The sequence below is a fragment of the Elgaria multicarinata genome, chromosome 8 (assembly GCF_023053635.1).
Source record: "Elgaria multicarinata webbii isolate HBS135686 ecotype San Diego chromosome 8, rElgMul1.1.pri, whole genome shotgun sequence".
Taxonomy (NCBI): Eukaryota; Metazoa; Chordata; class Lepidosauria; order Squamata; family Anguidae; genus Elgaria; species Elgaria multicarinata.
Genome location: NC_086178.1, coordinates 84,094,560 through 84,119,668, shown reverse-complemented (window position 1 = coordinate 84,119,668; position 25,109 = coordinate 84,094,560). Strand labels below are relative to the sequence as shown.

The 25,109-nt window shown below is 45.9% G+C and overlaps 1 protein-coding gene across 1 annotated transcript; it reads left to right on the top strand.

Annotated features, from left to right (window-relative positions):
- Nucleotides 1–1,232: 1,232 nt before the first annotated feature.
- Nucleotides 1,233–24,778, top strand: RPP30 (ribonuclease P/MRP subunit p30). The gene is made up of 11 exons (XM_063132907.1): nucleotides 1,233–1,328; nucleotides 3,266–3,321; nucleotides 4,487–4,543; nucleotides 7,092–7,166; nucleotides 8,582–8,653; nucleotides 11,752–11,841; nucleotides 13,148–13,264; nucleotides 17,109–17,138; nucleotides 18,100–18,137; nucleotides 19,419–19,498; nucleotides 22,693–24,778. The coding sequence occupies exons 1-11, from the start codon at nucleotides 1,247–1,249 to the stop codon at nucleotides 22,797–22,799; spliced, it is 804 nt and encodes a 267-aa protein (XP_062988977.1). The 5' UTR covers nucleotides 1,233–1,246; the 3' UTR covers nucleotides 22,800–24,778.
- The last annotated feature ends 331 nt before the right edge of the window (nucleotides 24,779–25,109 follow it).

Genomic DNA, 25,109 nt, shown 5'->3' with positions numbered 1-25,109 from the left:
GAGGGAGAGGGAGAGCGATAGGGTTATATTTGGGGAAAATCAAGGGGTGGAGACTGTAGATTTCATTAAGCTCTCCTTCCCTTCCCATAATTCAAGCACTGACTCCAGGGATTGCTAGAAATGTAGGAAGCTGCCTTAAATGTGGGCTAGAACTACACAAGTGCTTTTTATCGGTATTGAAGTACATGGGTAACTGCCTGGGGGCACACAATGCATTCTGTTTACTGCTTTTCTAGCATTATTGAGCATTATCCCATGGGGGGAAATTGCGCCTGCTTACCGTCGCTTATCCGCCTGCGCAATTGTCCCTCATTACTTCCTCTTTTGAGAGAGGAAGTAAACAACCTGAATGTGGCCCATTCAGTGGGCCATTCTGATCGCACTGCTTCTCCTGCACACAGCAGATGATAGCGGCAACTTCCATCTTTAAAAAATAAGTCGGTCTTACTGGGATTGTTTTTGTGGTGTGAAGGCTAGAAGGGGCAGGAGGCATGCAGGAGGCAGGCGACGTCGTGAGAGGGTCCTGCGAAAATCTGTGAGAGCCCAGTAAAGAGCGTGCAATAAAGCACTTGTCCGATGGAGCTCATTTTCTGCATTTTATTCTGGATTATCCGAAATACAACAGATATCATTGAGTGTGCTATGAGGTAAAAATGCCCAAGAGGAATATAGCATCCCCATGATGGGATCTTATCAATATGAGGTCAGTCTATTTGTCCATCTAGTCCAGTTATAGCAACAACAACAACAAAAAGAGGGGGATTCTAAGCTTTTCTTCCCAGTGCATGAGTAACGGGTGCAGCCCCCAATCCATGACCACCCCTCTGGGTTGTTGTTGTTGTTTTTTTTTTTCCAGAGAGAGAGCGAGAAAGAGCATGAAAGAAAATACGGCTGCCTTATACTGAGCCAGACTACTGGTCCATCTACCCCAGCACTGTATTTCATGCTGCTTGGGGAATGAATGTGGAGAATCCTAGGGCTCCCCCCACCCCGCTTGTCTATGTATGCATAGGATCGCGCGCCCTTATTTGCTGAAATCCAAACACGTCGATCTAAGCACCGCTAACGCGCCTTTCCCAACTAGGCAGGCAGGCTAGCCGGCTGGCAGGCAATCCCTCGCTTCCTGAGAATCGAAGCAGAAGGGCGGTCTTGGCTAGAGAGAACTACACTTCCCAGCATGCCGCGGGACGCCAGGGCGCAAAAGCCTGTCCTCTCTCTGGTCCGCACCCACCCACGTGGATTCAACATGGCCGGGTTTGTGGACCTGAACATTCCCTACTTGCCGGAGAAGGAGTCGTTGCAGAAGTTGGTGGAATCTGCCGCGCACCGTGAGTCGGAAACGGCGACCGGGTCAGCGTGCAAAGCTGCAAATGCTCTGAATCGGTCCCGAGCCTGGACGGCCGGGCTGAGAAGAAGAGAGAGCTGACAATTGCTTTGCAGAATGTCCCCAGTCGCCGTCTAACGCTAAAGTCCCTAGCCTACCCCCTACTGATAATTAAACTGCCTCACTCTTTCTTTTTTAAGAAAACGAGCCACGATATGGGAGATTGCGGGGGGGGGGGACAAGTTGCCTTTGGGCTTCTAAAATCAACAAAGAGTCTAGTGGCATATTAAAGACTAACACTTTTATTCTGGCATAAGCACCTCGTCAGATGCATGGAGCATTACTTCCATCTGCAATATGGGGATAGTAATACTGGCCTACCTAAGAACATAAGAGCCATGCTGGATCAGACCAAGGGTCCATCTAGTCCAGCACTCTGTTCACACAGTGGCCAACCATCCATCGGCCAGGGATTAACAAGCAGGACATGGTGCAACTGCACCCTCCCACCCATGTTCCCCAGCAACTGGTGCACACGGGCTTACTGCCTCGAATACTGGAGATAGCACACAACCATCAGGGCTAGTAGCCATTGATAACCTTTACCTACTGGAATTTATCCAACTCGTTTTAAAGCCATCCAAATTGGTGGCCATCACTACATCCTGTGGTAGTGAGTTCCATAATTTAACTATGTGATGTATGAAGAAGTACTTCATTTTATTTGTCCTGGATCTCCCACCAATCAGCTTCATGGGATGATCCCGGGTTCTAGTATTTTGAGAGAGGGAGAAAAATGTCTCCCTATCCGCATTCTCCATACCGTGCATGTCAGTTTTGTTGTAAGGATTGCCAAAATGATATCTGTGGTGTACTTTTTGAACAGTCATAAATTGCATAAATGATAGTTGTTATTGCTGTGTACAAGCAGCCAGAACTGAATTGGTTTGGTCTGAATTTCATTCCCATCTACATGCTTAAGATGATTGGGGGGGGGGTTTACTCTGCACATGCTCAGGGGCTTGTTCTTCATTGGCTTGTTTAAAAAGCTGATTACCATCAGAGGAAGGTTGACTGTGTTGACATCTGTGAATCTCTGACATAGATTACGATGGCCCTGATGTTGTCTACTTGAATATAAGTGAAGAATGAATATGTGGTAGTGAAGCTTCATAGACAGGCGATATAGGAAGGACAGAAAGAAACCACTGCGGTCTTGGAGCTTTTTATCTACAGAATGTTTTTAGGAATATATTATGAAACAGTTCAGTCCCAGCCCCCTTTCACTGAAATTGTCTTCTGCAGTGAGAACAAATAAGGCACTAAGGCGCAACTGTTTATTTTCTTATGTGCATATGCAAGAGAGTTTTTTTTCCCAGGCTTCTTTTACTTGGCCACAGGTAAATCCTGATATGCAAGAAATGAACACATTTATTTTAAACACGTCAGGATTTCTGTTTCCAAGGGGAACCAACTGGTATTAAATTGGTGTGTACTTTGATCCAGGGTCTCTAATATTTTTCGGTTTTGATAATAAATTTAAATGGCTCCTGGTTTGCTGCTTTTCCTTCTATGTCAGCCTGGTGTCCTGATATGTTGGACTTCGACTCCCATTAGCCCCAGCTAGTAGGGCTAATGTTTATGAATGCTGTGAGTTGTAGTCCAAAACATCTAGAAGAGAAATAACTTTCTAGTGTATATAAAAATAGATACTCTTGACACAACTGCTGGATAAGGCCAAAGGTCCAACTAGTCTAGCATTCTTCTTCTGCGAGCACTAGCCGGATGTCTTTTGGAAGTTCAAAGCCAGGGAATGATGGCAACAGCACCCCCCTCCCCCAAATATGAAGACTCCAATCCCCAAACACTCTGATGATTTGGGTGTTGTTGTTTTTAAATGATATTATCCATGGAATTTATTTTATTGTGTGTGTTTTTTAGTTGGCTATTCAACTGTAGCAATCAATTACATCGTTGACTATGAAGAAAAGAAAAAGGTAAGGTGTTTAATGCAGGGCAACCTTCCCCAAGCTGTTGCTCTGTAAATGTGTTGGTACTACATTGCCCATCAGCCTGTGTAAGTGTATCGCTTCACAGCTTTATGTGATGGTCAACACATCTGCAGGGTGCCAGGTTGGAGAATATGAGGGGGATGAACAAGGGAATGGCTGTTACAACCATTAGTCAGTAGGTGCCAATGGCAATTACATCCAAACATACACACTTATATCACATAACTTTTGTAACTGCAATAGAATATATGAATGTGTATGCTAAGCACCGTAAGTACATTTCAGGCCTATTGCTTTTAATGACTGAAATTTAAGCCTATGCTCAACTTGCTTTGAGGTTGACTGGATTTCAGGGTTGTTACCTTTGCTTGGATTACACCCAGGCCTTAGCTAGACCTAAGGTTTATCCCGGGATCATCCCGGGGTCGTCCCTGCCTGCTCCCGGGATATCCTGTGTGTCATTTATATGAACAGGGATGACCCTGGGACGATCCCAGGATAAACCTTAGGTCTAGCTAAGGCCCCAGTGTGTGATAAATGCACAGCAAGAAGAAGATATGAGAGCTTCTATGGTTCTGAAAACTTACAAAGTCTGTAGAAGCCCTAATTTTCCATGGTTTTCTTAGGATACTGTAATCCAGCCTTACCCAACCTGGTTCTCCCCCAGATGTTTCAGACTTCAACTCCCATTAGCTTCACCCAGTATGGCCAATGGTAAGGAATGCTGGGAGTTGTAGTCCAAAACATCTGGAGGGCATCAGTTGGGAAGGTTGCTCTAATTGCTTGTTTACACAGATAAGGTGTTAGAAACAAAAAGCTGATTAAGGCTGTCATTGTATTCCCACTTACCTGGGAGGAAGCCCTATTAAACTCAGCAAGACTTACTTCTGAGTTAGGATATAGGATTACAGCAAAGCCTTAGGTAACCTTTTAATTAGAAGCCATGTAATTTAGGCCTAACTCACTTTTTTCCCATCTGTCCAGCCCAATGTATAAAAATACTTCTTCAGCTTAGTTTGGTTTTTACTTTATAGTTTAAAGTAAAAAAAATACTTTATAGTTTATAGTTTACTTGTATAGTTTAAATATAGCTGCCTAGTGTTTGCTTACATTCTCCTTGTAACTACTAAACATGTTTGTGATTTTCTAGGATATCGTCAAACCAATATCTCCCACAGAATTGTTTCCAGACTTGCCTCTTGTGCAGGTATGTCCAGATGTGTTTGTTAACTTGCTCTAAAATGCATAAATCCTTCTGGGACCTCACTGATGCTCCTAAGTTAATTTCTTTGAAAGTAAATTCCATGGAGTGAGTAAATATGGCCTAGTCACATGGAGCAAAAATGAGGTGGAAGAAATCTGAACTGGTAAAGTGGACTGAACAATTTTGAATTGCAGCTGGGAGATGCCTCCCCCCTCTTTTTTTTTTTAATTCTTCCCTATGTAAAAATCCTATGCAGATCAAAATCTGAGAACAAGGTTCCACGCTAGTCTGGTATCAGTTATGCTAATTTTCTGTTTAAGAGAGGTGTTGTTGTTTCTGTAAACACGACCACATTTTAACACTCCCCTCTTCACCTCCAGTTGGATGAGGTACATCCATTCTGTCACCCCATCACCCCCTCATTCTGTGGTGGGTTTTGGCCAGGCTTATGTTTAGGACCAGGCTACAATAGATGTTTTGAGTGCGCTGGGTTACATTTTTCCTTCACTCATGTTTACTCAGGAGTAAGCCTCATTAAGTTCAGTGGAACTTACTCCCAGGTGAGTATGTATAGCAGTATACCTAACTTTGATCCCAAGAATCAACAAACTTTGACCTCTTGTTCAATCACGAGAGAGCTCTTCTATCTGTTCTGCACACACACACCACCTGGAGACCGTATATGGCACCGCAGCTTAGGAGGCCCTGCTTCATTGGGGAGACAGCTGTACCCCCCAACTGCAAGTTTTTTTCTTGTGCTCTGCCCTACCCACTGCTTGGGAACCTTTAACGTGAGCCTTGAGGGTTACTCCATCTCTCCTTTGGTTTTTTTGCTGTATCTTTAACAGTTGTATAGTGTTCAAAATTTAACAGTTGTATAGAAAAGGGAATTTCAGCAGGTGGCATTTGTATCCATGCAGCACCTGGTAAAATTCCCTCTTCATCACCACAGTTAAAACTGCAGGAGCTATAATAGAGTGACCAGATACAAAAGAGGGCAGGTGCTGCAGCTTTAACTGTTGTGACGAACAAGGAATTTTGCCAGGTGCTGCATGTGTACAAATAACACCTGCTGAAATTCCCATTTCTATACAACTCTTAAAGATACAGGAGCCCTGTCCTCCTTTCTATATGGTCACCCTAAATTTCGGGACCCCACGTGGCATGGGCAGGACTTTCAACACCCTTGAAATAAGGCCAGATTTATCCAGGTTGAGGGCCGCTTTCCCACATAAGCTTTCCAGGTGTGATCACATTTAAATGCATTTGCCCTCTGTGCTAGCCTATTCCTGCACGATAGATTGAATGGGACCAGGCATCTGTGGAAAGCTTACACAGGCAATTGCGATCCAGACCTAAGCCAAAGCTGCTATGGGTGAGCCACGGCCATGTGCAAGAGGAGAACTGTTCTAGAGCTGCTGCTGCTAAATTGAGGGGCGTTCAGCAGCCTTGTGCCTGTGAATTGATGAGCAGAGCTAACACTGTGGAAACTTTAGCTTCCTTCCTCTATTCATCATGTGGCCCCTGTTCACCATTTATGGTCGACCAGGACCTTGGAGGGTGGCCAACAAGCTAAGCCTGCTCGCAAATCCCCATGAGCTGCCTCTGTGTTACACCAAGAGAGGTGAGAAACTGAAACATGATGTGTGAGTCAGATTTGGGAGCACAAGGGAAAGGCGTGTTCAAAGGCATGATCTTCACTTGTGAGCAATGAGAAAGAAGCAAAGCAAGTGGCAGAATTGCTCAATTTTTTTCTTTTATTTGTTGCATTTATATCCTGCCTTTTCCTCCAAGGAGCCCAAGATGGCGTACCTTGATAGACCAAATAAGCAGGCTTTTAAGGGTTTGCTTGTGCTGAGGTGGTACATAGTCCCCCTTTATTTTATTTTTATTGCATTTATATCCCACCTTTTTTCCTCCAAGGAACCCAAGGTGTCATACATAATCCTCCTCCTCCTCCCCGTTTTATCCTCACAACAACAACCCTGTGGGGTAGGTTAGGCTGAGAGTCAGTGACTGGCCCAAAGCCACCCAGTGAGCTTCATGGCCGAGTGGGGACTAGAACCCAGATCTCCTGAGTCCCAGTCCAACACTCCAACCACTACACCACACTGGCTCTCTCAATGCAGCTCTCCCCTTTCCATCAATTGGTTGCAACATAAAGGTAGTTCTGTGGCGAGGGAGGCTTAACAGTAGGCCCTCTACTTGTAAACGAACACATGCTCAACTTATAGCCGTGGAAATCAATTTCCTTTCTAGAGGAGGGATGAAGTCCTTGAATGGTTAGAGGCTCTGTGTAAGGGCCTGTTGCGTGAATATGAGCAGTACAGTTACGATCCTTTTGTCTAACTGAAAATAGATCTCGAGTGCTAACGCCTCTCATGAACTGAAGAAGGGCGAAGATACAGTTTGCTTCTGTGGCGACAAGAGGCTTTGTGTAGGCACTGATTTTGAATGCCGTGCAACTCTTCAATTGTAGGTTATTGGCGAGTAGGAGGCCCGTTGCCTAGGCTTCTGCTTCACTCCTTTCCCCACAATCTCTTCTTTACAGGGCAAATCCAAGCCAATTAGGATTTTATCACGACTGACACTGGTTGTTTCTGATCCATCGCATTGCAACATTCTAGTAAGTTTACAGCGCACTTCGCAAGCAGTTTTGTTTCATGGTAAAAAAATAAATAGAATCTGTTGTTCTTACTAGTAATAGATGACAGCTGAGGGGTTATTTCCTATTTTCAAGAGCACATTGCTGATCTGTGGAACTCCTTTCCACCAGAAATAAGAATGGCCAAAAACAAGTGTGCTAGAATTCGCTCATTTAGAGACGCCCTTGGTAGCATTTATTTGTGCTGTGCTAAATTCCTGAAAGCAACTGCATCTAGCTGCTACTGGAGGTATGCTAATGGGATTGTTTGGGCAATAAATTAGAAAGCACTTCGAGAAGTTTGGATCTTGAAGCTTTGCCATTGCATTGAGTGGAGATGCCCACCAGAGAATTCTACAGAAACACTGTTCCCCATTTTAAATCCTCCATCTATTAATAACATTTTTTAAAATGAATTACATGAGCTCTTGCAAAGTTATCGTCCCTTTATTTCAGGAGCAACCAATTATTACGCACGCTTAAAGTACACTGTAATCTGTGGGCAGTAGCTTGTATGCAGTTACATTTCCACAGGTCTTCTAAGGATGTCACGCCCAACAAGACCTGTGAAGGTATATCTGAATACAAGCTACTGCCCCACAAAGTACTCTGCACATGTGAAGTACACTTTCATTTCCTTACTCCTAAAATAAGGAAAGGTGTTTTTGCATGAGCTTATATAATCAGTCATGCCAAATCATTTTTTGATAGACATATGTCACAATCCCATGCACGTTTAGACCGAAAAAGTATTATACATCTTGGCATTCCTCAGACGCATCGCTGGCTGGGGAAAGCTGGGAGTTGTAGGGCTTTTTTTCTATCTAATCATGCATAGGATTGTGCCTTTATTTCCCTTTTTCTAATGACACCATTTGTGCAATGTTTTGAATGAAGCTGTTGTCTCCTTTGTCCAGATGAATTTCCGAGCAAAGTATAGATGAGCAAGACCTTTTTTCATGCATAACCTAAAATATTCACCAACTTCTTTCAGAATCCTCAAGTGAGCATTCAGTCAGAAGATGTTAAAGTTTCTAATATAGGAACTTTCCATTTGATTAGTGGTGCTTGAGTAATCATCAGCACATAACCATTATATTTTCAACTGCCTCTTGAACGGGCTCAAAACTGATACGCTCTGGGTGTATTTTGAAGAATTTAAATCCTCTTAAGAATTATCTTAAGAGTCTATGATCCGCTCAGAATTGTTTGAAAGATCTCGTGTCGGTCGCCACAGCTTCGGTCGTGAAGGGAATAAGTGACAAATACTGTCGGTAAAATTGTTGTTTGACCACTGATGGGCACAGTGTACAGCATGAGCACAAAATGCCTTCTTCCTTTTAATATATTTGGTCTGATAAAAGCTTCATATGTGTTTTGTTTCTTCCTGTACCTAGAGAGCAACATCTACAAACATAAAATTTTACGACATCTTTGCTGTTTTTCCTAAGAATGGGAAACTCTTTCATGTAAGTTGGAATAGAGAGAGAGAGAGAGAGAGATTTCAGAGCATGTCAATTGGAATGTACTAGATGCAACATGATATTGCAACAGCAAGGAAGGAAATGGCATTGCTGATAGCAAATATCCCTCCACATCTTTTGTCCTCTGGCGGTGTAACTGCCACAGTGGAATAAATCAGTCGTTTTGCAAATCAGTTATCGACACCAAGGATATTGCCTCAAGTGATGCAATGAAATTTCCTTGAGACTCTTCCAAATGATTGACTGGATAGGAACGATTCAAACATACACTATATCCACCAGATGGAGCTGTTGCCTCTACTGAGGAAGGCAGATGTGAAATGACTGAGGTGGATAAGCAACAGTTCGGCGCACCTTCACTCCAAAGATTCACTGTTCTCTATGAATATCTAGCATGGCCTTCTCCATCCTGGCAGTCTCCAGATGTGCTGACTGCAACCCCCATCATCCCCAGCCAGCACGACCATTCATGAGTCATGCTTTTTCCCATGGCTGTAAAGATAATTCAGAGTTTGAGTCTCTGGGGGCCTTAATCAAGCCTGGTGCTCCATCTCAACCTCTTAGAATCATAGAATAGTACAGTTGGGAGGGGCTTATAAGGCCATGGAGTCCAACCCCCTGCTCAATGCAGGAATCCACCCTAAAGCACACCTGACAGATGGTTGTCCAGCTGCCTCTTGAATGCCTCTAGTGTGGTAGAACCCACCACCTCCCTAGGTCATTGGTTCCATTGTCGTCCTGCTCTAACAGTCAGGAAGTTTTTCCTGATGTCCAGCCGGAATCTGACTTCCTGTAACTTGAGTCTGTTATTCTGTGTCCTGCACTCTTATCTATAGCATGCTGACAATACTGTCCTACCTTACAAGGTTGTTGTCACTGTGGGTGTTGACCTGGCAAACATTTTTTTTAAAAAATGTGCTAATTTTTAATGTTAAAAAAGAGTCTGCGCACTTTCCAAATTCTCTCCAGCTTATCCTTATCGATTAGATTTCTGTCTTGCTTTCCCTTGACCCTGGCTGTAAGACTTCCCACTCATGGTTCTGGGGCTCCTTCACAGGGTTTGAGGTTTATTTCTAGCATCACTCCCACCCCTGTGCCAAGGTGTTTTGAAGAGATTCTTCTACCCACCCACCCGCCATTGTCTGGCTCTGGAATTATTGCCTTCCATATCCCAGTAATTGAAGGTACTGACAAATGGCTCTGGCATTTCATGTGCTGAACAAGCTGGAGCATGTTCAGAGGAGGGCAACGAGGATGATCAGGGGTCTGGAAACAAAGCCCTATGAAGAGAGACTGAAAGAACTGGGCATGTTTAGCCTGGAGAAGAGAAGATTGAGGGGAGACATGAGAGCACTCTTCAAATACTTAAAAGGTTGTCACACAGAGGAGGGCCAGGATCTCTTCTCGATCCTCCCAGAGTGCAGGACACGGAATAACGGGCTCAAGTTAAAAGAAGCCAGATTCCAGCTGGACATCAGGAAAAACTTCTTGACTGTTAGAGCAGTGCGACAATGGAATCAGTTACCTGGGGAGGTTGTGGGCTCTCCCACACTAGAGGCCTTCAAGAGGCAGCTGGACAAGCATCTGTCGGGGATGCTTTAGGGTGGATTCCTGCATTGAGCAGGGGGTTGGACTCGATGGCCTTGTAGGCCCCTTCCAACTCTGCTATTCTATGATTCTATGTTCCTATTGTGCGTTGTTGTGAGATGCTGTGCAGTAGGGGCTTGTTTGATTAACGCCTTTTGGCTTTGATCCAGCCAAACAGGAAGCCTTGCTACTGTGTTGTTCCAAAAGAATATTCCAGCTCTACAGCAGGGGTGCTAAACCTAAGGCCTGAGGGGCCATTCCAGCCCTCTGGGGTTTCCCAGATAGCCAATCATTTAGTAGTTTCCCGACTAAAAGGTTAAAAATGCCTCTCCTAAAGCTTAGTTACTGGCAGCAAAAGCCTTAAGCTGAATTAAGCTGATAGTTTGGCTCCACCCCTTTTGCCTTTGGCTCCGCCCTTTGCCTTTGTTCACTTTTGCATCTGTGTTTAGACCTCAGATTGAAAGAGCCCAATAGTCAAACCCCCAACTCTTTATAGTAGAATGTAGGGATGTGTTCAGCTTCTCCTCGAACCGGAGAAGCAGGAGCGGAGCGGGGGGCTTCGCCTACCCTTAAGGCGGAGGCGAAGAGGATTGGGGGGCCGGCGGAGCATGGCGAAGAGGATCAAGGTGAAGGCGGATCCTTCACCTCGATCCGGAGCTCCGCCAGAAAGGTAAGTGGGGTTTACCGGGCCCTGCCGCTGTCGCCCATGCGGCGACAGCGGCAGGGCCCAGTAAACACCCCCTCCCTCCTTTCCCATACCTGCGTCCGTCCGCGGTCCCTCGGCTTCTTCAATTGAGCCTGCGGCTCAACCAGGAAGTCTAGGCCGCACTTGTGGCCGAGACTTCCTGGTTGAGCCACAGGCTCAATTGAAGAAGCCGAGGGACCGCGGACGGATGCAGGTAAGGCCCCCCCTCTCCCTTGGTCTCTGCAGGTAAGGGAGAGAAGGGAGGGGGGCCTTACCTGGCGTCACTCCCCTCCACTGCGGAGCTCCGATTCGGAGCCAGAGCTCCGCGGTGAAGAGGAGCGGACTATGGGCGGCGCGGAGTGGAGTGGGCCGATCCGAAATTTTCGGATCGGCCCGCGGGGCGGTTCGGGGGGTCCATGCACACCCCTAGTAGAATGTGGTTCTCAGACATGAACAGCCCCACCAGTGATAACTGCTTTCCTGTGAGTGGTGTTGCTGCACAGTGGCCCAGTGCTAGTACTTGTGGGAGAACATCAAGTCCATGGAGGCTGGTGGCTCCAATGTCAGTGGGGTGGTGAATCCGCTTCAGGTTTCAGTCAGTACTCTAAATTAGCTATCCAAGGTGCTTTGGACCTTGGACAGCAGCACTTTTAGAGTTCTGACAGGTTCTGACTGAAACCCGGAGCAGATTCACCGCCCCACTGACATTGGAGCCACCAGCCTCCACTTCATTTGATGTATTTACTTCTAGCAGGTGCACATTTTTCAAAACAAATATATGTTATGATCCGCTTTCAAATTTGTAATGCAGGCGGCTTGCACAACCTTAGATGTAGACCTCGTGTGCATCAACGTAACAGAAAAGCTACCTTTCTACATCAAGAGACCGTCTGTTAATGTGGTAAGATGGCCTTTTCTTTTTTTTTGTTTGGCTTTTCTCCTTCTGTTTTCTCCTTGGCCATTATCAGCTTTAGCTTCTCTCGAGGAGTGTGGAAGGCCATTGCAAGTTATGCACAACTAGAAAAGTTCCCAGCAGTGGTATGAAATTGTGGCAGCAGGGTGACAAGCCCTTTCCCAACGTCCTTGATTTGTTTATGGGTCGATACAGTAGAGCGTGAGCTTGTTTGGCAGGCTGGAAAAGAGCAGCCTCGGCCCTTGCTCTCCTCAGAGTTTGGCTCAGAGATGAGGGATGTGAATAGGTAACTAGGCCTCAAGCCTGCCTTCCCCTCTCCACACAAAGAATTGCTAAGAAGTGGAGCAGCCTGGCTCTGGCCCTGGTTGTGCTGCAGGGTGACTTGTAACCCAGGTGGCAGTGACCCTATTCCATGGGCCTAGCCCGGCCTGCTTTCTTGGGAGTCCATGCTCCCCACACCCAATACACGCAGTAGCATGTCAGCAGAGCAGCCATCTTATAACATTTTCAACAAAGCCATCCCCCACTGAGAGCCAAGTTACACAGCATGGCATGTAGCTGAGGCTTTGCTTTTTCTTTAAGCTAGATGTGAGGGATGATTCTGATTGGGACCACCACACCCTGGTAGGGGAGGATTGAACCTTCCCCTCCGTAGTTTGCTTCCTGAAATCCTCCCCCAGCAAGGGGTTGGGGGAGCTGGCAAAAGAAAAAAAAGGGGGAGGCTATTGGTATCAATGTAGTATATTTTTTATCCTTCTTTTGTTAAACCGCCCTGTGGATGGGGATTTCTGAGGAACAACTGGAGGGTTAATCCTCCTGATGGTCTGGATCCAAAGCGGGGTCATGTCTGCTTACATTAGAATAAAGAAAAACCAGACCCTCTGCTACACACTATGCAATTGTCGCAACATGTAGTTTGGCTTTGGTGTGAAGCAGTTGAATCGATGTTAGCAAGGCAGGCAGGCAGAGGCTATATGTCTTGCCAGCATCCAAAGCCTGCTTCCGTTCTGCCTTTTTTTAAAAAAAAGTTCAATTTGCCCACCTGTGGAGTTTGGGGTTGCTGCTAAGGACTCAGAAACCCAAGTGCATCAGTGTGGAATACCGTGTCTTTTTATGTCAGGTGTGTTGGGGAGGGTGCAGCCTGTTTTTCTAGAACAGGGACGTGATCCCGTGGGCTGCCTCTCTTTTATGGCGGAAGCAAGAAAGGAAAACACATCAATAATAAACAATAGCGCTGTGCCTTGACTCTGGCACTCCCTTCAACTTAGGATGATTCTTTCTCTTTCATGTGAAGGCAATAGATCGAGGCATCTACTTTGAACTCCTTTATGTGCCTGCCATCAAAGACTCCACCATGAGAAGATACACGGTTTCAAACGCACTCAGCCTGATGCAGATCTGCCGCGGGAAGGTGAGGCTGGGAACGGCTGCGTAGGCCGCACTTCTTTCCTTAAGTAGCATGAACCCTTGTTTTGTTTTGTCCAGAGTGATTATGATAAATGATTTTGTCTGCAAACACGGTTTGCACTCGATACGACTAATCCGTTTCTAATGAAGATGGGAACATTTTCCTCGCAGTTTCTCAGCCTGTACCTGGAATGCTGTAACAGTCCGGGAGGAGATCAGGCTTTTAGGTCAAAGGCGGTGGGCTGTGCGCAGCTGTCTCTGCCGCAGAACAGATGGCCAATGCCGTCACCTTTGACAGCACTGCTTGCCTGTTGGAGTAGAGGAAGGGAGTAGAGGAAGGGAGGAAGGATCCATGCTTCTGCCACCCCCAAAGCCAACTTTCCCCAACCTGGAGCCCTCCAGATCTGTTGGACTGCAGTTCCCATAATCCCGTCCAGCATGACCATGGGAATTATGGGAGTTTCAGTCCAACTCATCTGGAGGGTGGAGAAGGTGACTCTAAGCAGAGTTCCAGCCACCCTGAAGAGCTGTTTGGTGCTGGACAGGGGGAGTTTTCAGGAAGAGAAAGACAAAAAAATTCCACCTTCTCCCACTGACAGAATGAAGCTTCAGCAACAGTTCTTAAAGTTATGCTCTAACCATAACGTGAAGAACTGGTGCCTGAGTTTATGTGTTTTTCTCCTCCCTCCTCATCTCATAGGAACATATGAAGCTGCCTTACACTGAGTCAACCCTTGGGCCATCTAGTTCAGTATTGTCAACACTGACTGGCAGCAATGGCTCTCCAGGGTTTCAAGTGGGAATTTTTCCATCTCTGCCTGGAGATGCTGGGGATCGAACCTGAGACCTTCTGCCAGCCAATCAGGGGCTCTGCCACTGAGCCATGGCCCTTCCCCAATCTCATATTTTTGTGTCATGTCTTTTAGTTTATAAGGGTTAGGGCAGGGAATGTTTCATTTAAATTGATCTGTAATCCATTCTTGGGAGCCTTTTCGGGTGAAGGGATGGGGTGAAAATCTCTGAAAATTAAATAAATATATGGTGGGGGAAGGCTTCTAGGAAGTGGTAAAAGGGAAGGGGGTCTTCCCCCCCCCTCTTCTTTTCTGAAAATGCCACGTACAATTCAGAGGGGGGAGTATTTTTAAGCCTCATGATGTTATTAGTATTAGTATTTAGATTTATATACTGCCCCATAGCCGAAGCCCTCTGGGCGGTTTACAAAGATTAAAACACTGAACATTAAAACCGATATGCAAAATTTAAAACCATAGAAAGCATAAAAGCAGATTAGATAATATCCATTTAAAAGAACTATTCTGGGTCAGTTTATGCTGTTAAATGCCTGGGAGAAGAGAAAAGTCTTGACCTGGCTCCAAAAAGATAACAATGTTGGCACCAGGTGACCCTTGTCGGGGAGATCGTTCCATAATTGGGGGGCCACCACTGAAAAGGCCCTCTCCCTTGTTGCCATCCTCCGAGCTTCCCTCGGAGTAGGCACCCGGAGCAGGACCTTAGATGTTGAGCGTAGTGTATGGGTAGGTTCATGTCTCTCTTCCCACCTCCGTACCTCCCCTTTAACCCTAATCCAGACCTTCAGGATGCTATTAACCATTAAGGGTTCCAAGAGGGCTTTCTACATTATTGTATTCTTCAGCAGACTCCCTGAACAGTCTGTGGAAGCCATTGAGCTCAGGTCCTTGTTGTGCTGTCACTGCCAGCTGTGGGAATCTCACTCCCCCGCTGAGAGGTTCCAGCCAACCCACATTCAGCCTTGGAACGGAAGGACCACGAAACCTACAAAACCAAATGAGAGCGGATAACTCCCATGTTGCACAGGGCAGTGGAACCTCCGGGGTACAGAGGAGACAGAATGTATCCATAACAGAAGAACTGTTCCGCTCTTGTCCACGTTGTCAGGGATGCCACCAGCTCTTGGCCTATGTCCAGCTCTCTCAGGCCACACACGTACAACGCTGTTTGTGTTGAGCGCCAATAGAGCACCCATCCCTAACAACAGACCTCCGTAAATGGATGTTGTGGCACACGTTTCACATGGAGGCTGGTGGCTCCGACGTTAATGGAATGGTGAATCCACTCCGGGTTTCAACCAGAACTCTAAAGGGGCTATCTAAGGTATAGCCTTGGTTAGCTCCTTTAGAGTCCTGACTGAAATCCGGAGCGGATTCACCGTTCCATTAACCTCAGAGCCACCAGCCTCCACGGACTCTTCATATCATGGCTTCATCTCCCCTGGCATGTTACTGCTATTCCTGGAAATGTATTCGCATTCGTCATATTGGCCTCTCCTGCTATAAGAATGAAGAAATAAGCAAGGGTGTTAGACTTGGTCAAGGGAACAGACTTCAGTGCCTGCGTTTCAATACACAAATGGAGTCTGAAGCAGCGGCTTCCATCTTAAACATCATCAGAACTGTGTGTAGGTCTGGGTTTCACTGTAATGCTGGATAGGGTATTTTGGGAAGCATTCAGCTTCCTAAACATCTCGGCTTTTCTTTAAACCCGGTGTTCTCCATCAGTGAGCAAGTGGAGCGGGCAGAAAAGGGTTAATTCCCTCTTTTCCCGGGAGGTGGAACCAAACATGTAAATAACTTCCCAGCCTTCCAGGGAAAAGGGGAGTTAACCCTTTCCTGCCTGCTCCACTCAAAGTCCAGTTTTCTGTTCTGTAGCTCTTAGAGGCAAATGTAAGATCTCTGAGATCTGAGCACAGGAGCTGAATATGATTTCTAGTGAAGCGGGCCGTGCTGACTGGGGATGATGGGAACTGTAGTCCAACACAGCTGGAGAGCACCAGGTAGGGGAAAACTCGGCGAAACCAAAAGGGATGTCTGCCTTATTCATAAGTTCTGTTTTTAATCGATAGCAGATGCTGTGATTGTGATCCAGCACAGCATGAGGCAGGATATGACTAAAGTTTAATTACATGAACTATGCTAATCCTGTTGATTTACATAATTTTTGATTGCAGAATTCAGTTTCTCTTGGCATAGAACTCTGAGAATGTGTTTCATTGATTTGTCATATTTCCATGCCACCATTCCTCCAGGAATCTCTAGGCAGCATCCACGAATCTCCTTCCCACCCTGGCTTCCCGTTTTATTTATTTATTTGTTTGTTTGTTTATTTGTTACATTTATATACCGCCCCATAGCCGAAGCTCTCTGGGTGGTTTACAAAAGTTAAAAACAGTAAACATTAAAAGTATACAAAATTTAAAAACATAAAAACAACAGTATCCATTTAAAAACAATAGTTCTGGGGGGTCCGTTAAAAAACAAACTTAGCGTTGTTAAATGGTGTTAAATGCCTGGGAGAAGAGAAAAGTCTTGACCTGGCGCCTGAAAGATAACAGGGTTGGCACCAGCAGCAGCCCTCTTATGCCGAGAGAGAGAGTGACGGGCCCAAGCTCAGCGAGGGAGCTTCTCCCAGAGTCGAGATTCGAACTCCCGTCTCCCAAGTTCCCACCCCAACTTTTTAAATTCTGATTTGGTGCCATCCAAGTGCTTTTGAATACAACTCCCATCATCCCTGACCATTGCTCAAGCTGGCTGGGGCTGATGGGAATTGGTCCAACCCATATCTGGATCGCACCAGGCCAAGGGAGGCTGCACAGCACCCGGGCTCATCATGCCTCTGTCTGAGCATCTTGAGCGGCTTTCCCCCACCTGGTGCCTTCGAGATGTTTCAGACTGCAGCTCCCAGCATCCGTGTCCATTGGCCATGTCGCCTGGGCTGTTGGAAGAGGAAAGAGAATGCATTCAGCAGCTTTCACTCAGACTGGCTGGATTTTTAGGTGGCCTAAGATGAATAACTCTTGCCTTATTTCCTAGAATATCATTCTATCCAGCGGAGCAGAAAGGGTAAGTGTGTGTGTGTGTGAGAGAGAGAGGGGTGGGGTGGGGTTAGTTACTTCTGTAAGAATTAATAGATGCTTGAAATGCAGGCTTCGTTTTAAACTACCCCCTTGTGTTTATCACTTGTTAACAAAGCAGCATTTGCACGAATACATCTCCCTGCACACTCCATTCCGATGGTGCGCACACGGATAGCCCGTGGGATGCATGTGGCTCTTGCAGTTCTTGCATGCTGGCTGTAGGGGTGCCCAAGTTGCACCACTGCCACCAATGGGGAGGGAGAGTCATCCACGTCTGCCTGCCCCCACCCTAGATCGTGGTTCCCCCCGCCACTCTGCCAGCCTGAAGAACGGCACAATCCCTCCCTGCCTTTCTCTATCCCAGCAGGGAGAGCCTTTGACCGCCAGGAGTGTGCTGACTGTCCCCAGGGTGACACCTGCTTTCAAAGGAATCCCAGTGTCCAAAGAGGTTTTTTTAAAAAAACCTCCCTCCCCCCCCCCCCACATGCTCAAATTGGGTAGAGGAGAGGGAAGAGTGAATTCCTATGTTTGGATGTGGGGAGAATATATATATGTGTGGGGGGGGAGGGGAGGGGAGGTGGAAGGCTGTGCATGTGCAGCCCTGGAGCCTTCATTACATGCAGCCCTCGGGGCGAAAAAGGGTCACCTACTTTAGTAATAGAAAAATGTTTCTCATTTGGTGATAGTAGAATGTCCCAAATGAGGTAGTTATATAAATCCCTGGCCATCTTGTGAGACAACTCATTGTAAAGTGCAGCGTGTCACCATTAAAATCAGTGAGTTGTTGAACTGACTGGGCTGGGAAGTGGATTGTGCTCCTAGTCTCACATGTTTCAAATGGGCAGCTTTGCAGCCACTTTGCAGCGTCCTAACCCTGGAGTATACAATTACATATTTATTGCCTAGCATCTGTATGTATAATGGCTTTGTTCTGTGTTCTGCCATAGCCTCTCCAACTGCGAGGTCCATATGATGTGGCTAACCTGTATCCTTTACAAGCGTGTGAGTTAAGACAATCAAAACGTCCCTTCATTCTAGCCTCTCCTGCTGAGGAGTAAACTGTCAGCTATAGAATGCTGCCAAATGGCACTGCTTCTGTGAGAGACGTGAAAGGTCAGTTTGGTGAGGAAACCACGCACAGACAGGAGGAGGAGCAACGTGTGGATGGCAGGAGACAGGAGGCTAGGCCGCAATAGTGCTAGGTGGTTGGCAAAGCTGCCTGAAGGAAATGGAGGAAGTTGAGTAAGCAGTGAGCTGAAAAGTGAGGATTTAGCGAAAGTCTGGTATATAGCAGCCTTCCCCAACCAGGTATTCTCCAAATGTGTTGAACTGCAGCTCCTACCATCCCCATTGACCATGGTGGCTGTGGATGATGGGCTTTGTAGCCCAAGACATCTGGATAACGCCATGTTGGGGAAGGGTAGTACATAGAGGGAGGACTGTGGACCAATTTAGTTCAAGAATACAGCATGGTCAAACAGGTAGTTTGGGGTTGGGAGTGGCACTTAAGTTTAAAAACTTTCCACTCTGTGTCAGTCCTATTGATACTACAAACCCAGATAGACCAGGTTGATTTGCTCAAAACCACAAAGTCCTAAAATGTCAAGTTCCCTCAATTTAGCGATTATTTTTTGCTCTTCCAGTACTTGGCATGTAATGTTGTTGCGCAGAGGCTGGCAACCTGGGGCCTGCCAGGTGTTTGGGACTACACATCCCATTAGCCACAGCCAGCATGGGCCAATGTCTGGATTATGGGAATTGTAGCCCAAAAGATCTGGAGGGCACCACGTTGCCTAGCCCTGTCCCAGGAGCTGCAAACGAGTGCAGGAGTAAGAGACTCGAGTATAGGGGTCTAAACACGGATTCAGTTCTGAACTGAAGAAAAAAGATCTTAACCACCTACCAAACATCAGAAAAGAATTTATATCGGACACCCGTGTCCAGTAAAGGAGCTGATTGGCTGAAGTCATTGTGCAAAATGCAGTGTCACGCCCACCCTAAACCTAAAAGTGTTGTTCTAATGTACAGCTTGGTCAGGCAGGTTCTTTTGAATTCTCCCCCGGGGAACTGGGCCGGAAAGAGAAGTGATCACCCATCACAAAGTTCAAATTGTCACGTGCATCTTAAGCTGGCTCGGCTTCCGAGCCCAGTTCTCTGCCCCTTGTGACCACGGATGCTCTTAGTAGTTGGTAAAGGAACGGACCTTAGCCATGTCTCGAACCCGTTTGCCCTCCTTGTGTGTGGAGATCCTTAACGGGAGTGCCAGAGGGTGGCTCTTTGGCCTGTCACAAAGCAATGCGAAGGCAGCTGTTTCAACGAATGCCCGAGCAGCCCTGCTTCATGGAGGTGAGCCAACACCGTTCCGCTATGCCTGGTCTCAGCCTTTCAGATTAAATATGGTTCACCATAAACGTTGTAGCATAGGTATCACCTGGTGGGAGGAAAGACGCACACACACACACACACACACACACACACACACGTACGTAGCTAGTCCCCTTAAATTGTCCTTTTTCCGCTTTTTTTTTTTAGGAGTGATGTAAATGATTTTTGTGTATAGATATGATTTGTTATATGTTTTCCCCTCTCTTTTGTGTCCCCCCATTCTATTTTTTTGTTATTGTCGTTTTTTGCAAATAAGAAATTACAGTACGCATAGTTTTTGAAAAGTAGCTCATCCCCGCCGCCATCCAATTGCTGGACACCTGCCTTTGCTAAAGGGAAATTCTAACTGGAAAGTAAGGGTGCAGGGCCCAGGGAATGCTTGGACTTGTAGGACCTTTTTCTGTCTAAACTTGCATAGACAGAAAAATTGCACCCTAAGCTGGAAATTGCACCCTAAGCTGGAAATTGCACCCTAAGCTGGAAATTTTGAAATAGGTCTAGAGTTTTTGAAACTTCACTCTGTCAAAATGAGACTTTTTCCAGAAAAAATAGGAGCATGAATGTGAAATATTCAGAAATATTCATGTCCCTTATGTGCTCCCTCCCCATGTATGTTTTCTAGCGCTGCCACTGATTTTAAGATTTAGGGTTGCCCTGCACCCATAGGCATGCGCAGCACTTTTCATTAGGGTGTGCACCCAGGGATTAATTGTTTTTTTAAAGGCGAACATTTATTGACTACTCAGTCGCAAAGGACATTATTTTTATTCATTTATTTCTCAAACATTGTAGACCCTGATGTCCTAGTCCGTGTTTGGCTTGCCTGACCACGGGAGGGCCGTTGGAGGTGAGGGGTGGGGGAATGAGGAGCTGCTCCTAAAGCCCCAGCATGCAAGGGGCTTTGTAGTGACACTGGCCAAAGGAGGAGCTTATGAAGCGATATTAGCCTTCGGGGTCCCTCCTCCTGGCCTCTTTGAAGTGTGGCTTCCGGCAGAAAGACTCCTAGCACAGTGATTCCTTTTTGCTGCTGTTGGGGGCAGCAGCAGAGTAGCCAGAGGACCATTCTCACTGCATCTAGATCCCTACTCAATGCCCCCCTTAATTTGATGATTATTGCTTGAGACATTAGGGTGTGCCTGGGCACACCTGGCACACCCTTTGTGCACGCCTATGCCTGCACATTACACACACACACACACACCTTGATCCTGTATTTTAGGGGGAAACTTTCTGGGCTGCAGGCATTTCAAGCATTACTTGAATCATTAATTGGGACCAGTGGTTGTAGATCCATTGGTGTAATGGAGCCATGGCTTCCATGGTCACGTATCCCACCCCAAGTCTTCCCGGTCCTCTCTGGGCTTAGTTACAATCTTCCTAGAAGTTTGTGGTGGGCTGGATTTTCCCAGCCACAATATATTGATGTGAGCTATCCCTGATGTAATGCAAATGGTTCGGGGCTTGGTCTTAAATAGGCAATTAAGGCCCATTAGCTTTACAGAAGACCTGCTCCTGGTGGAGATGAGAACTGCTAGAAATGTTGGTATGGATCAAGGCAATGGCCTGCATTTTTCGGATTCTTGTTATGGGGACTGTTTATGAAGAGCGCCTGCACTTCCAAAAAATCTGGAGGGCAGCACATTGCCCACGATTGGATTAGACAGCCTAGCTCAGAAAATAGTTGGACTTTAAACACAAAGGCCTGGTTCAGACAACACGCTAAGCCATGCTGCTTAACCACAAAAGGGTTACGGGAATGCACAATACATTCCCTTAACCATTTTGTGGTTAAGCAGCATGGTTTAGTGTGTTGTCTGAAACAGGCCATTGGAAGGAAATTGTTCCTGATATACCGAGATGGTCAAGAAAACGTGCTATTTTCAGAACGCAAATAAGAAAAGTGTCCCAAACTGCATGCTGGGAAAACTCCCCCCTCCTTTTTTTTAATGATGCCATTCTTGCTATATATTCTGTGTACAATTCAGTATCCCTTGAAATAACTAAGATGGAAGAGTGCATTGGAAAAAATCTCAAGCTTCAAATCCACATGCAGTACCATGGCCAAAATAAGTTTAGAATTTGTTACTGTTTTTAAATCAATGTTTGAGCACTTATGTTTTTTTCATGGAGTGTTTTAGATGCTGCTGGGCTAAAAAAACTCTTTCAGAGTACACTTTGATGCCCACGATTATGTATAAAACATAATCTTAGATATGACTTTTTCGGGAGTGAGGGGAATCAAAGAGAGGTCTTATGTCTGTACACATCTTGTTCTGGTAATCATTCCTGCACTAGTATAAACCTTTACATATGTGATAGAGCACATCTTCCAGTGTATTTTGATATAAAGAATACTTTGTCATAGCTTGTCATTTGAACTTCCATTTATTTAAAACATTTATATCCCGCCCTATATCATTAAGAACTCAGAGCAGCGTACAGATAAAAGCATACAGTATAAAACAATATACAGTTAAAAACAAATTAAACCATGAACCAAGTTAAAACAATATGTAATTTAAAAACAGTAAAAGCAGTTAAAACAATGTGACATCTTAGTGAATTTAACCGTCAAAAGGCTTTGTTAAAAAGACATGTTTTTACTTGACTATTGCCTCGCACCGTTGTTATGAATGAGCCTGTGCTATGTAAGCTTTTGGTCTGCTTAATGGTTTTAAATAGGCACTTTGATGCTATAGGTGCACATAGCTGGGAAGTGTGCAGAATGGTTTGCACTCACCTAACTTCTCTGGTATCCCGTGAGAGCAGATCTGTCCTACTTCTCAACCTATTAGTTGTGGTGTTGAAGCAACATCCCAATATGAAGGTCACATAGCTGGGTTTGGTTATGGCTCGCATACCCATATGTGGTACATGGCTGAGTCACATCCTGTCATGCTCCACATTTTGCCCATTTCTTGTCCACCTAATTGCCTTATTTGGCCCCATAACACTGCATCTGGTGATGAATGCTGCTTGCTGCTGCAGTAGCCCAAATCCGACAACTATGCAAGTGTGATTTCCTTTTGCTGGACTGCGCACAATGGCGCAAGTCCTTGCACGGCACATCTCGTGCCATGTTCCAGGTGCCATTTGCAAGCACATCAGCTTGTGAGTTTGGCTCATGTTTAAATTTTCTCCTTGCTTAATTTCAGAAGCCAGGAAGACTGCCTTCGGAGTGGTGTACACAAAGAAGAAACCTCGAACTCCAGAAGATGACGACTCTACTCCAGTCAGTAAAAAAGCCAAGACGGCATTGTGACAATCCAGTTCTTCTATGGAGCACCTGGCGTCCCACCCACAGCTCCATGCTGCCACCCTTGAATGTTTGGATGAGAAGAGGATGTTGCCTTATTATGTTTAAATTCGTGGTGGCTAAGCCATAATAGAGTTACATGGAGTGTCTTGGTGGGGGACATTGAAGATAAGAGTGCAGGTGGGGCAGAAATACTGCTTCTCAGCTGCCAGCAGAGGGTAGCAAGTTAAAGTTTTCAATCCATGGTGGATCATGTGTATACCTGCACTCCTTTTTATTATGAAGACATTCTACCAAAGGCTTCTTTTATGTCCTGTTGCTGTCTCCAATGTTCGAAACGTTACTAGGGATGGAAATTCCCTAGCTAGACTGCTTAATCTTCCTTACATCTCTTTCATCAGATTCTGTACGCATGATCAAATGGTGACAATTTGAAGGCTACAGATGTGAGCCCTGGGCTGCGGAGCTGTGAGTGCTCCGTCTTCTTCGTGCCCTTGTGAGGAAGTTGCACCCACAGCCCATGTCGCTATAAGTTGCTGGCAATTTCTTACCATCCCCACCACAGAGCAAATCAATCATCTGGAGCATTTGTGTCACTTGTCCCAAGAATACTGTACTGTAGGTAGCAGTAGCTATGACTGCCTTATAAAGCGTTGACACACCAGCTTTAGGATGAGAAGAGACGGGGAGGAAAGTGGGGGCAACTGTTGTGTGTTTCCAGGGCAGGGCAGTGAGAAGCTGTCCCTGAGAGAAGATTGTAGGATTCAGCCGCAGGACTGAAACGTAAGCAGCCAGCGGGAATCTGTGATCGAAGACTCGCCCAGGCCCTTTCTGTCTCATTATCTTAGCATGTCTATTCTACCATGTGACCTCCTTCATTTCCACTATTTCCTAAGGGCAATTCTAATTGGCTTTCTCACCTTTTTAGCGTGTTAAATTGAGGTCCTAGCTAGATGCCAGGGTGGCAGACTTGTGTTTGAGAACACAAGCCACCAGCAAACTGATCAGACAAAAATGTGTGGGTGGAGAGAGGATTTCATGCCAAGAAGTGGGTGGGGGTGGAAAGGAGGCAGGCGCTGCTCTTCTTCCGTCTGGATTCCAAGCCCAGAAAGCAAACCATGCAAGGAGGAAAGTGTGTACAGGCAGTTTTGGGAAGGGGGGGGGTTTCAGCACCTCTTCCCTCCTTATGCTTCTCCATTTTAATTGTCGTCCTCGTCCTCCTCCTTGCACCCACAACCTCCTGCTTCATACCCATCCAGCACATCCCTCGCTTTCCAGCATGTGGGTAGCGCCGCTGTCAAAGCTAACTAGACCCTGATAACAAACTAGCAAATTGCTGAGAAGGACATCCGCGGTGGTCGTGCTGTGTCCCGAAGGCCTGCTGGTTTGTGGACATTGACAGGCAATGCTGTTTGTAGTCTGTAGCCCTGAAAGCACCGAACCCTTGGAATGCTAACTAACGTTATTGGGATTGCTTGCGACTTGAAGGGGCTCCAGGTTTGTAGTTGCAGCTTCAGAAATATTTCAGATTTATTTTGCAATTGATGTACGTAGCCTGAAACATTTCCTCAGAACTGGCATGGTTTGGCTTTGATTTTTTTTTAAAAAATAAATTAAACATCTTTAAAAGATGTTTACTTTACAGTATGTCTCCCGCTCTCTTTCTCTCTCTACCAACTTTCCCTCTTTAATTACTTGTTCCGTATCCGTTATAAAACTCTGTAAGACGATAGAGGATCGTAGAATCAGGAGCAGAGCCAGACCCAGTGGTGGATGGGATGTAGTCAACTTCGCTCACTTCAAACTGTTGAAAACGTGACCTTTAAAGATTCTTCCCAGCCTACCCAATGCTTCTGTGACCCAGTTCATAACTTTCAAGGCACCTGCTAGCAAGTCAGAAACAGTTTTCTTTGTGTTTATTAAAAATTTCATCTCACTTCTTCCATCCTACATGGCATATTCAGATAAATCAGGGGCAGGCAATGTTTGAGAAGCCACTTTTGACCTCCAAAACCCACTGGAGGCTGCGCCGCTGCCACCTACTGTCACACCACCGGAATTCAGTGTCACAGGGAAAAATCAGCAGTTTGCTGCTGGAATTCAGCAGAGGCAGCAAAAAAAGGGGGCCTATTCAGTTTTCTTTTAACACTAAACAGGCCTGTTTGGCTGCCGTCTGTACCAGTGAATTCTGGTGGCTGTTGTTGTTTTGCTGCCGCCACTGCAGCAAATTTGGCAGCAGCAGCAGAAGTGGGGGGCTACACAGAAGAGCAAGGGGAGCAGCATGGGCCATGCCCCTGAGATAGAAAAATAACAAAT

Excerpts from the sequence above, each read along its gene's own strand:
- RPP30 (XM_063132907.1), top strand. The coding sequence starts at position 1,247 with ATGGCCGGGTTTGTGGACCTGAACATTCCCTACTTGCCGGAGAAGGAG. Across the intron at positions 3,322-4,486 it reads ACTATGAAGAAAAGAAAAAG|GATATCGTCAAACCAATATC; the intron begins GTAAGGTGTTTA and ends GTGATTTTCTAG. Across the intron at positions 11,842-13,147 it reads AGAGACCGTCTGTTAATGTG|GCAATAGATCGAGGCATCTA; the intron begins GTAAGATGGCCT and ends TTTCATGTGAAG.